At 48.0% G+C, this 12,778-nt stretch overlaps 1 protein-coding gene across 10 annotated transcripts in view; it reads right to left on the bottom strand.

The window, feature by feature from the left end:
- Window positions 1–12,778, bottom strand: part of GALNS (galactosamine (N-acetyl)-6-sulfatase) — a 41,456-nt gene that overhangs the window by 21,560 nt on the left and 7,118 nt on the right. For all 10 annotated transcript variants that reach the window (XR_010346685.1, XR_010346683.1, XR_010346682.1 and 7 more), the window contains 7 exons: window positions 12,454–12,597; window positions 11,498–11,564; window positions 11,265–11,392; window positions 10,420–10,559; window positions 9,147–9,250; window positions 3,167–3,303; window positions 559–661 (listed from right to left, as the gene is read on the bottom strand). Coding sequence is in view for 6 of the 10 variants with exons in the window: in XM_064386851.1 (XP_064242921.1) it covers window positions 559–661; window positions 3,167–3,303; window positions 9,147–9,250; window positions 10,420–10,559; window positions 11,265–11,392; window positions 11,498–11,564; window positions 12,454–12,597 (823 nt within the window). In the remaining 4 variants the exon portion in view is untranslated. The remainder of the gene's footprint in view (window positions 1–558; window positions 662–3,166; window positions 3,304–9,146; window positions 9,251–10,419; window positions 10,560–11,264; window positions 11,393–11,497; window positions 11,565–12,453; window positions 12,598–12,778) is intronic.

The raw sequence follows: 12,778 nt of genomic DNA, 5'->3' as shown, positions 1-12,778 counted from the left end.
TCCCAGAATCACAGAATATCCTCAGTTGGAAGGGACCCACAAGGGTCAGGGAGGCCAACCACAGGTGAACATCTAAAAGCTCAGGATTCAGCAGGAAATGTTTAATATTAAGGGGGATTAAGTGCTGATTAAAGGGAGCATCCCTCAGAACAACTTGGAATTTGCTCATTTTCCTCCCTTTGTGCCTGATTTCAAGAGATGGAGATCCAGTCCCCTCAGGTATTTTTAGGATCACAGAATTATTTAGGTTGGAATATCCTCTAAGATCATTAAGCCCAACTGTTCTCCCAGCACTGCCAAGGCCACCACTGACCCATGTCCCCAGGTGCCACATCCACATGGCTGTTAAAGAGGGAACTGGGACTCCACCACCTCCCTGGGCAGCTGTGCCAGGGCTGGACAGCCCTTCTGGGGCAGAAATATTCCTGATACCCAACAGAAACCTGCACAGCAGCTCTGGCAGCTCTGAGGAGACTGAAGCATGGTGACATCCCCCAGTTTAAAGAGTGCCTGTCCCCAGGATCCCAGTGACTCCAGGCCAGCTCCCTGTGCCTTTACCTTGCCATGCTCCTCCCAGGAGTTGCTCCAGGTCCAGTAGTGAGCTTTGTACAGCCCAGCTCTCACTGCCATCAGCTCGTTGCCACGATAATAGAAAATGGGCCTGGAAGGAGAGCAGAGCTGCATGAGAAACACCAAGAGCCCGGGCCCAGCCTCCTGATAAGGGCCACAAACCCTTAATGGCATCCCACTTCCCATGTGGATATCAGGCAGGAACAGGCTGCCTCCTAATAGTCTCCTCTGCAAGGTTTTCAATTAACATTTCTTAAAGTGTGTTCATCAAGTTGAGAGCTCACAGGGTGCAAGAATGAAACATTATCCAGCTTGGCTGCCAGTGATTGTTAATCCTTGAACTCTCAGCCCCTGGGATTTCCTCTGGAGCGTGGCGGTTCCAGTGTCAAACAGCTCTCAAGTGCCTGCCTGGCAGGGAAAAGGGGATTCACGGGCTCTGGGATGCTCAGGCTCCTCTGCCCAGCTCCACAGCTCTGCCACGGAGCTGGCAGTGCCACCTGGGCAGGGTGGAGCTGGCAGTGCCACACGGGCAGGGTGGCCAGGAGGACACCAGATGCCGGCGTGTTCTGGATGACATCTCTGAGAAACTCCACATGGAAAAACCTGGCAGCCAGACATGCTGTGGTTTTAATTCCTCTCCATTTTTTCCCCCCAAACCTCACTTTGCAGCATGTAAACACGCTGCTAAAGCTGCACTTGTTCCCAGAGGTTTCCCTAATTAATAATTCATCCAGGAAATGCATCTCACTCGCTGCATCTGTGCTGTTCCCTGGGCATCCCAGCAACGTTCCTGTTGGTTTTCCCAACAAAACACTCCTGGTTTTTTTTGAGGGAACAGCACAAAATTTTACTGGAAGGGACTATCTGCAGGAGAGGGGGTTGATTTCTTGGTGCAGCTCCCCTCTCCAGCTCTTTTGGGCTGCTGACAGGACATGAGGGTGAAGCTGTTTGTCACTGTCAGGGGGAACCTCTATTTTTCCTTCTCAGATGCCACTCCAAAAACGACTCACTGTGGTGATGTCATCTAGAAAAACCTGTCCCTAAATGCGAGGTGAAATTTAAATATCCCTGTGTGAATGACAGGAGTGGCCTCAGAGCTCTTGCAGCCTCACAGTAACAATAATAAGCCTCCCTCCTTTGTCACCAAGAGCTGCCACCAGGAACAAAGGGGAAACAACTTTGTCACCAGGAACAAAGGGGAAACAACTTGGTCCCCAGGAAGAAGGGGAAGCTGCTCTCAGAAAAGCCCATTCCTGCATCCTTAATGCACCTGGAAATGAAATAAAGGCAGCAAGAGAGACCTGCCAAAGTGCAGCACCTGATCTAAACCAGTGCCAACAACAAAACCTCCCAAAAATATTCCACACAGCACTCCAGTCTCCTTTTCCTTGCCATCAACAGCCAGTATTTGATCAGTTATTATGTGCCCTCCTGACTGAAGGTTTTAGGTTTTTCCTTGTAAAAAAAAATACATTTTCTATTCTGAAGGAGGATTCCAGCTTGTATTCAATATTCTGATATAAATTATTTCTTTCCCCCCGCTTCACTTTTTCCTTTTTAAGCTTAAAATAGCACAATAACTGCATCTCCTGGAAAGTTTTTTGGGGGCTGTGAAAACTTTGTCCTGGTCATGTCTAGGGGAAAAAAAAGCAAAAAAAAAAGCAAAAAAAAAAGCCACATTGTCCTTTGAGTGACTGTTATTGTAACACAAGGAAGGGGTTGGTGACTGCACTGAAATTCCCTTTCAAAAGAACAAAGAAACTTTCCAAACTTTCAGAAGATGGGCCAGGCTGTGTTTGAGGAACCTGCAAGGCTCCTGTCAGGTAACACTCAGGTGTGCTCCTTGCTTTAGAGGCACAAAAGGAATTTCACAGCACAAAGGCTGTCATACAACAAGGAAAAGAGCTCCAAAAATGTTTTCCATTTATAAGTTTCCTTGCTATCTCCCAAAGAATATGGCTGTAGTCAGATTTCCCAGGCTGCCAAATTTTTCACCAAAATCCCAACTCCAAGACCTCTCCTGACCTCTGACACTTCCAATAAAATATTTCTTGGCAGGATTTGCTGTCAGATCTCGGTGCCTGTGCCCAAGAGCTGACAGCACATAAAGATTCCAGGTCTTTCACCCAAATCTATCCCTGCAGAAGCATTCCCAGATCCAGGACCTTGGGAAGAGGATTTTCGTGGTGTTTCCAGGTCCTGTGCAGCAGCACAGCCTTCACCTCCCAGCTCTGCAGCAGGACAAGGACCCAGCACACTCTGGGCAGCTTTTGCAGTGATAAATAATGGATTCTCCCCCAGCCAGCCTCCAGTTCTCAGGCTTTTATCTCCCCTCCTGCCATATGTTGTCCCAGGGATCCCTGCTAACCCCGTGACATTTTCATCTGTCCCCAGACTCCACTGTATGGCAACATGCCACATGTCAGGAATTCCCAGCTCAGCTTGTTCCAGCGGAGCAGGAGCGCAGGGGGAAGCTCTGCTGCTGCCTGCATTCAGCTTCCACCAAATACTCGTGAGCTGGTGATAAAAAACCAGCCCCAAATCTGGCATCCCTTCAGGCAGGAGCAGGGCTGGCAGCTCGGGGATAATCACTGACCTGTCAATTAGCTTGCCCTGCAGGATGACAGGTAAAAGGTCGATGCCATCAATCTGTCTGTCACTGGGAGGCTGCAGACCCGCCAGGGAGAGGCTGGTGCTGAACAGATCCATCACACTGCCCAGCTGATGGCTGACCTGCAACCAAAAAACCAACAGAAACACGTTTGCAAAGAGCCCTTCTGGAAAATCTGTATGGAAACAGGTTCCCTCCAAGCACCCTGAAAACCTCTCCCTTTACACTGCTGCAGTCACCAGTAAATTCCTCTGAAAACAATAAAGCAAAGGAAACAATCCCCATTTCTCCACTTCCAGGGAGAATTTGCATTTTGATTCTTTTTTTTTCCATTTTTCTCTCCCTCTCCTCACTCCTGTGTATCCCTTTTCCAGGAGTGTGCTGTTGCAGGGCTCAACTTAATTTAGCAAATTCCAGCTCATTTGTGGATTGAAAAATCAGCACTTACACCAAGGGGAAAAAAAAGTCCTTGATTTGTTCCCTTCTCCAGGTCATCTCTGGAGTCCAGAATACCCTGGGAGATTTCTCAGAAAGCACAGGGATAGATGGATAATAACAAAAAGAGCCTGATGACTTCATCTGCAAACCATTTCCAACAATTCAAGAACTGTAAAGTTGTGGTATTTTTAGTCCATATTTTAATAAGGGAGAAAAACATCTGGGTTTGGCTTCAATGGAGATGTGCAATGGTTTTTTTCCCCCTTTTTCCTTACTTGGAAGCCACACTCATCTCTATGCTCTTAATTATTTATATTTTAAAACCCTACAAAGTCTGTTCTGCCTGATTCTTTGTGAGTCTTTGCTCCCTCCCCGGGTGTGGGAGTTGTTGCAGGGTGTTTAATTAGTCAGTGACACACTCAGTTAAAGCAGATGCTGCCAGATCAGGAGCACCAGGATGCAGCAGCACAAGATGTGACAGGAAAAGAGCATTTGCAGCCACAGCACTTGTAGGGAAACGAGAAACCATTGGATACAACCCCACAGCTGTGAGCACCAAAGCACTTCCTGACTAAAATCCAAGTCCAATCCCAACAGAACAATGTTGGGACTATCAAAGACCTTTTACCTCTGGTTCCTTCTACTCACAAACAGACCCCCAGCCTCTGAGCTGACACAAATTATTTAAATGCAACAAATGATGACACGATAAATGAATTTTTATGAGATGCTGGCTCAAAAATAAAGGGGAAAAAAAGGGATACTAAACCTTGTATTAAGAGTCTGGGCTGAACAAAGTGAACACAAAGGAAGAATTAAGAAATTAAAAAGAAAAAGAACTGGAGAAAGCAACATGCAGGGGCCTAATTACAAGTTTAACATTACAATATCACATTACTTGATTACAGTCATTTCAATTTTTAATGGCTTTCATTCATCAGGAGGTGTTGGCAGGAACACATCTTATTAAAGCTGCATGCAAGAATCCTGCCACAATTCCTTGGGAGGAAACAAAGTGCAAAGCTTGAAGCACAAGGGGGAACCTGGCTGTGGAAATCCTTGGGAAAGCAGCTGGATCAGCTGACCATGACCAACATGGGCCCTGGAGTTCAGGATTTATCCATGGCCACAGCTGGGAAAGGTCCTGCTCAGCCTGGCTGGGGGGCAGCCACCAAGGGAGATGCTTCCCAGACAGGCTGTGGTTGCCCCAGCTCTGGAAGTGCCCAAGGCCAGCTTGGATGGGGTTTGGAGAACATTTATTAATTTAGTGCAGCCTTTTCCTCTCCTTAAAATGATTTTAATCATCCAGTCCCACCTCCCAGCTCCAGCAGGGCCATCCCAGAGCACAGGGCACAGGATGGTGTCCCTGCAGCTCTGGGATGTCCCCTGAGGGAACTCCACACCCCTCTGGGCACAGAGGGAAGCTTTGCCTCATGTCCAGGTGGAACTCCCTGGGATCAGCTCCTGCCCATCCCTCCTGTGCCATGGCTGGGCCCTGGGAGCTGTCCTGTCCCCTCCCTGCACAAGGACATGGCTGAGGTCCCTCTGAGCTCTGTCCCTGCACAGGGACATGGCTGAGGTCCCTGTCCCTGCACAGGGACATGGCTGAGGTCCCCCTGAGCCCTGCTCTGTCCCCTCCCTGCACAAGGACATGGCTGAGGTCCCTGTCCCTGCACAGGGACATGGCCGAGGTCCCCCTGAGCCCTGTCCCCAGGGCTGAAGCTGGCCCATGAGCAGCTCCCAGCCTCAGGAGCTCCTCCCCAGGGCCATTCCCACCTGCAGAGCTGCAGAAGGAGCAGCTCCAACCCCTCCTGCTGCCCCCACCCAGCCCAGGAGGCAGCCCCTGGCTGAGCCCTTTTGTAATCAGAGCTCTCACAATTTCTCCATCTAATCCAAAAATCACTTTTCCTGTTGTGGCTCCGTCCCAGCGCCTCAATCTTTTGATAAGAGGCAATTGCTGACCCCGGGCTCGTGCCTTTAATGTCACCTCATTTATCCAGAGCGTGGGGACAATCCTGGGGGGCCGGCACGCTCCCCTTGTCCTGGCCCTTATTAACCAGCACCAGATGTAGATGACTCTCTTTAATCATCCAATTACGTTTCTGGTCTCAGACAACATTTTTGCCGTGAAGCAGAGAAAACTTCTTAAGGAAATTAAATGCCCATGCCACAGCCACTTGGATTTATCTGTGCTCTGCAGCACCACATTGAAGAAGGAAAAAGGGGGGGAAAAAAAAAAAGGTTAATGTTTATATAAAACTTTGAAGTATTTTCAGAGAAAAAATAAAAAAATTACCATTTTTCTCCTGTCAACAGGGCTCTTTCATTCTAGTTGCCTTTCCCTTTTATTTATTTCATTTTTTTTTTCAAGAAAAGAAAAAGAAAAATCCAGAGAGGGCAACAGCCCAGAGAAAATAAATAATATATAAACGGAGGGAGATCAGATATTGCTGTATCAGTGAGGAACAGCTGGTATTACGCACGTAAGGACGGATTTTTTTCCCCCTCCTTCCCCCCCTTCTTTTTAATAAACTCTCAGTATCCACACAACGTCTTTAAGAAAATGAAATCCTTTTGCTGTGGGCCACGGCGCTGGAAGAAATAGTCCCCAGTGCTGTTATCAGTGCTTTCAAGCTTTAACTCTGAATCAAAGGCGACAATTAATAAAGTCGCCCCCGCCAGGAATGGAAAGGAGGAAAGCTAAATATTTGAAACTGGGTGAACAAATGTCAGGGTGTTTTTAAATAAAATCCTTTTACAGTTATCACAGCGAGCAGACCTGATATCCCTGTCTAATTCAATTTCAATTTGCGCCCCATGGGAGATAGGGAAGAAAAGGTTGCAATGCTGTCTTTGGGTTGATATGTTCTTTTCTCCTTCAGGAAGCAGGCACGAGAGAGGAAGGGGAGGAGGGTGAGGGGAGAGAGGAGGAGGATTCAAATACCAATAGAATATGATTTTTTTTTTCCAGCTGGATCCTTCCAGAAGGCAGATGTGATGTGGGGAATGTTGAAACGCTGATTTGTTGTGAATTCACCTGGAAAACGGAGCCGAGGAGGGAAGTGCAGCCAGGCTGTTTGTGTGGGAATAAATATTCCTGGTGGGGAGCAGAACTCACTGAGTGTTGATGCCAAGAGCAACACACACTCCTGAGGCATCTTTCCCCTCCAAAAACCTGCAAACCAGCCAACTGCACCAATTATCCCCAGCTCCACGGAGAGCCTGGCAGGTGCTCCCACCCTGTCCCTCACTCCTTGTGTTTGAGCTGCTCCTGTATTCCAGCACAGCAATGTTCTCTTTAATAAAAACAAAACCTCCGGAGCCTTATGGATCAATAAAATTATTAACAAACTGCCAGGTGGAATCATGGAATGGTTTGGGTTGGAAGGGACCTCAAAGCTCATCCAGTGCCACCCCTTCCATGGCAGGGACCTCCCACTGTCCCAGGTGCTCCCAGCCCTGTCCCGCCTGGCCTTGGGCACTGCCAGGGATCCAGGGGCAGCCACAGCTGCTCTGGGCACTGTGCCAGGGCCTGCCCACCCTCACAGCCAGGAATTCCTTCCCAATACCCCATTCATTCCTGCCCTCTGGCAGTGGGAGGCCATTCCCCCTTGTCCTGGCATTATCTGCCCATACAAAAAGTCCCTTTCCCTCCTTTTCCCAAGGCACTGCAAGGCTGCAGTGAGGTCTCCCTGGAGCATTCCCATCAGCAGACAGAGCTTTCCACACAATAACTGGATTTCACTGGCCAGAGACACAAACTCTCCTTTCCTGGCTGCAGCTGTTCCACCTGAAACAGCTCCTGGCCCTTCTCCTGCTCCTCCTCAAATGGAAAGGAACAACCTCTGCCCTGGGAGCAGACCCAGCACAGGAAGGACCTCACCCTTCAGCTCTGTGCTGAAGTTCAGATCTCCCAAGCCTCTGCTTCCTTCAACTCTTGACAAGTAGGAGCAATGAGAGACTTTGAAGCAGCTTTCCCACATTTCACAGCTACTTGGAGTGCACAGGACTGGGGCTGAGCAGTTAAAACTCCTCCAGAGGATGGTGAAGCTACAGCAAGGTACAGAAAAAGAAGCCAAAAACGTAGTGGTGGACACAAGTCTCTCACCTGTGGTCAGGGCTGCTGAGGGAGCAGTGCTGGAGCCTCGAAGGCAAGAACACAAGCAGAAAACACAGGTGAGTTTCTATCACAGCAGATAAGGAGGGTTTGAAGGTGAGCACGTGCTTAAGGCTGACACTGGCATGGTGGAGGAGGGATTTTGGGTGCATCCCAAAACCTGGGAGCTCCAGGCACAGCTCAGCTGCCCTGCCCACCCTGCACACACAGCTCTGCGCAGCAATGCCTCTTCCCAGGAATTCAAGCAGCAGCTCCCAAAATCTACCTGGGAGAGGGGTCCCAGCCAGGCAGAAAAGAAGCAGGCACAAGGATTTCTCTCTCCTCCTGTTCTTAATTATCCTCAGAGTTACTACAATGGAAAGAATTTTTAAATTTGGGCATTTTCTCGTCCCCATTTATAATGCATGTTTACTTTTAGCACATTATTTAGTTTGGACCCAGCAAACAAAACACTCAGCTGCAGTTTCATGTTCTCCTTTGCTAGCCCAGGGCTGTTGTACTTGGCTTGCAAAGGCTTTATGGAAATGTTTAAATTTAAACAAAACGACTGTTTTCATTTCAAATTAGAAAAATAATAAACCATCCTTGGTAGGTTTGGTGAACTCTCGAAAAATAATGAAACCAAACCACCCTCCTGCCCTCAGCTGCAGATCTGAGCTGCCTCATGCTCCCTCCTAAATGTAAATGATAAATTATCATTAGCCTGCCTCAATTAAACCACCCCGACGGAATGCAACTTCCACAAATGTTTTATTTATGACCAGTTTGCAGGCTGGAGCACGGTGGCCAGCTAATGAAGGATCACTTTCTGCAGGGCTCAGAGATGCTCACCAGGGGGAGGGGGCTGTGCTGTCCCTGGGATGCTGCAGCAGGACTGATTGCATCCTTCTGTAATGAGAGCTGGGACAAGGGGGGCTGGCAGTGCCACTGGGGGGTTATTCTGAAGTGATCATATCTGCATTTGTGTACAGGCAGCACAGAGCAATCGTGTGGTGTCTGAACCTCCCTGAGTGGAACTTTCATCAAGCACCAAAGTGAGAGATGTGAGGGTCAAACCACTCGGTACCTCAGGGCATGGAGAGCGTGGGGGACAAATTCCTGCTCTTTGAGCTCCAGTTTGTTCAAACACACGAGAAATATCGAGGTCCAAGAGAGTAAATGGTTTAAAAAGAGCAGGAAGACAAGAGCAGAGCCTGGGTGCTCACAGCACAGCTGAGCACAGACCCTCTAAATGGAAATTTGCATTAAAATGGCACAGTTGGCTGGGGCAGCAGCAGCTCCTTACTCACACAAACACCGGACTTGGGGCACGGTAAAAGTGTGGAGCAGAGCCCCCTGAGCCCAGCAAGGAGCTCTCCACGCCCTGCAGCCCCCCCAGGCTGCTGGGAGCTGCCCAAGGCAGAGACTCACCCCTCCTGCAGGGATGTGGCCGGGCCACCAGGCGATGGCCGGCTCCCTCATGCCACCCTCGAAGGTGGTTTGTTTGCCACACAGGAAAGGCCCATTGCTTCCTCCTGGGGACAGAAAAGAAGCCTTAAACCCCACAAAACACCAGCATTTCCAAAGGACACTCTCACCCAGGCTGCTTGGAAATGAATTCTCATTTCTGCATGGATGCTTCTTCAAATGACACGGCCAGAGTTGGGTTTTTGTCATTATTTCCTTGTTTGTGGGTTTTTTTTTCAATATCCATCTGTGATGAAATTTTAGGAGTGTCTTTTCAGCACGGGGAGAAAGTGACAGTTAAACACACCTTGCTATCAACAACCAAATTAAAAACAAACCCCAAACAAGCAGGAAATAACCTCACTGGTGCTCTCCTTTCCTCTAAGGGTGTTAACTGCTGTCTGTAACCAAAGAAAATCTGACACTTTCAGGCAGAAATAGCATTTTTTCATAATTATTTAAAATTTTGTAGTACCAGAACAATATCAGATGCAGATATAAGAGAGAGAAAAACAATCCTGCATTCCCTGAGTGGTCACTCAGAGATGGCCAGGGCTTTGCAGGAATATCTGGAGTTTTAACCCAACCCTGGAGCTCAGCTGGCCAAGGAACAATCAGGGAGCTCTCATAACTGATTCCAGGTCACACAAAGTCAAAGCCAGTGGCTGAGCTGAAATCAGAACTCAGGTTACTCTCTGCTCTGTGGTTCAATAACCACAAGCCAAGCCTGGCTCCAAAGAGAAGAGAGCAGGTTCTAAAATCAATTTGCAGTGATTTGTTTCAGAGAAACCATCACTTAAATAAAAGAAAATTTGTTAGCTAATAAAAATCGTTTCTCTTCTTGATATTTTTCATGAGAGCTAAAGAATGAGGGACTCTTGAAGTCTCTCTAATTGCTCAGAAGGCTGAAATATGCATTTGGCAGATGGAGAGTAAACACCCTGCTAAGTTACTGAGCCTGGTTCTCAATAAATTACAGAATATTCCCTTCCTGACAGTGCAAATACACACAGGTAACAGCAACACTGGGGCAGGAAAAATTCCATTTGGCCAAGGACACCTCCTCCAACAGTGACCAGAAGCACTGAACATAAATTATTCCAAACATAAATACTCTGTCTTTGGAGGCTTCTCCTACCTCATAACACAGACCCCACACACAGGGCTTTTTTTCTCCTCAGAGAGAGAGATTTAAGCCTTGATTTCCCAAGGCCAGGTTTGTTCAGCTGAGCCTCACCTTGCTTGGGAGCTGAAATGAGAGCAGCCCCGTTATCAGAGGTGAAAAACACAAAGGTGTTCTCACTGATGCCCAGCTGCTGGAGGTGCTTCAGGATTTTCCCAACGCTGTCGTCGATCTCCCGCACAGCATCCCCATACCTGAGGCAAAAGGAGGTTCAAAACACTCAAAACAGCAAAAAAAGGGTCAGCACAACGTGTTCAGTGGATTTAATTTGTACCTGTGCTGCAGAAATCCTTCTCATGCATCAGGTTTTCTGCTGCCACTGCAAACTTTTGTGTCTCTGGCCTGCAGAGAGCAGCCCCCCGTGGGTATTGAGGGTCAGGGTTTGCTCAGGTGTGAGCCACTCTTGGACACAGGAATTCAGCCATAAAATTCACAAACAGAGGCAAACCCACCTTGTCACAGACTGGGAGGTAATAATATGGCTTGCCTTATGGTTAGAAACTCTTTGAAGCAACACTCCCAGTGTCTACAGAGCTCTTTGCCCCCTCCAAACTGCATTTTTAGGAGTGCTTTTCTATTTGCTGGTCCAATTTATAGGCTTTTAAAACAGGCACTGATCATACAAAAGCCTTCTAAAAAATCATCTGTGCCACAGACAGCATTTCACTCCTCACATAACTGGCAAAGAGGCTTAGAGCCCCCCTCCTCCCCCTGGGGTCACGTGAGCTTCACTTCTCATTAAAGCCAAATTATGAAAGAACAATCCAAGCAAATAATGCATTTCAGCACACACACACTTGAGGAGTGATCCATGCCTTGGATCTACCAGCCAGTGCTCAGGCTGGCTGTTCCAGCTGCAGGAGGAATTCATTAAAACAACCCCAAAAAGCAGAACTCACAGCCCTCTCTGACTCGTGCCCAGGAACTGTTTGGAGGCATAGACAGGAGCGTGGGTAGCATCAATTGCCCAGTATAAAAAGAAAGGCTGCTGGCTGGCCTGCTGCTTGCTAATAAAATCCAGAGCTTCCTGTAAACAGCAATAAAAATTAATTTATCCTCTGCCGTCAAAATTTCCCCCCCAAAAAAAAAGCAGAAAGTCACCTTGGCTTAGAAGCCAGCACTAAAATAGTACCTGCAGGTAGAGCTGAGTCAAGTTGGCTTCACCTGTCTTCAGATCAATTTTGAAGTCTTCATAGTATCTTAAGATAAAAGGAATCAGAGAGGGGAAAAATCAATCCTAAGGAATAAACATCAGAAAAAGGATTTTTCCCCCTTTTGTGGATATTTTCCCCTGTGTAAGGAGGTGACAAACACATCACAGTTAACACCCAGCAAACTCTCTTCAGACATTAAAAATATGTCCCCATAATTGTTCTTATGGGACAAAGTGGTGACACAGCTTGATGCAAATTAATGACTTCGAGTTTTGGACAAACCTGAGGGACTGGCCTTTGCTGTAGGGGGCAAAATGCTTTAAAATCTCATAGTGATTCATAAAGAACTGGTTGAAATGTGAATAAAATCTCAGAAGTACACAACAACTTCCAGTGAGACAGAGAAATGCTGGAAGCAGAACCTGGAAACATTATTTTAGAGCTTTGGAAAGCTTTAATGCTTTGGAAACATTATTTTAGAGGGATCTTCAGCCAGCAGTAAAGCAGAGAAGGGCCTGGGGAAGTGCTCAGCAGTGAAATGGGACAACACCAGAGTGAAAAATGAATGGACAAGAAGGGCCCAGACTGCAGACTGGGAGCAGGGAATGGAGCTATGCAAACACACAAAATGTTACTGCAAACAGGAAGAGAAGGAACAAAGAGGTCTTTCAGTACAGAATGGGAGCAGCTTCCAAGAGGGGAAGCCTTTAGGGTGCCAGGGATGAGCAAACAGCCCTGGGAGGGCAGCTCCACATCCCTGCACCATGCACATGACACTTGCAGGCTGCTCATGGTGTGTTGCACCTTTATTAACCACAGAACCAGGGGATCCCAGAATGGCCTGGCTTGGAAGGAGCCCTAAAGCCCACCCAGGTGTGCCAAGGCAGCAGGGAGAGCCCAGAGAAGCCCAGAGCCAGGCCAGGAGCTGGGTTACCTGCCAACCATCTCCCAGTCCCTGTAGATGGGGATGTTGGGGCGCTCTGTGCTGTTGTAGGGCCCAAAGTGGCAGTTTGGGGACCCAAACCACTCATCAAAGCCGTGCTTCAGGGGGTGGAACTGGGGCCGGTGCCCCAAGTGCCTGCCAACAGAAACAGCAGCTCAGAGTTAAAACCACTGCAGAAAGACACACCTCAGCTCATCAGAACAGCATGCAAGAACACAGTCTCTGCCTGAGAAATCAAAACTCAAAGCATTTCAATCACAGAAATGACTCCAGAGCAGTGTCTTGAGCTCTCTCACACTTGTTGCAAGCACAGCCA

The sequence above is a fragment of the Passer domesticus genome, chromosome 12 (assembly GCF_036417665.1).
Source record: "Passer domesticus isolate bPasDom1 chromosome 12, bPasDom1.hap1, whole genome shotgun sequence".
NCBI lineage: Eukaryota > Metazoa > Chordata > Aves > Passeriformes > Passeridae > Passer > Passer domesticus.
This window is presented reverse-complemented; position numbering and strand designations above follow the sequence as displayed.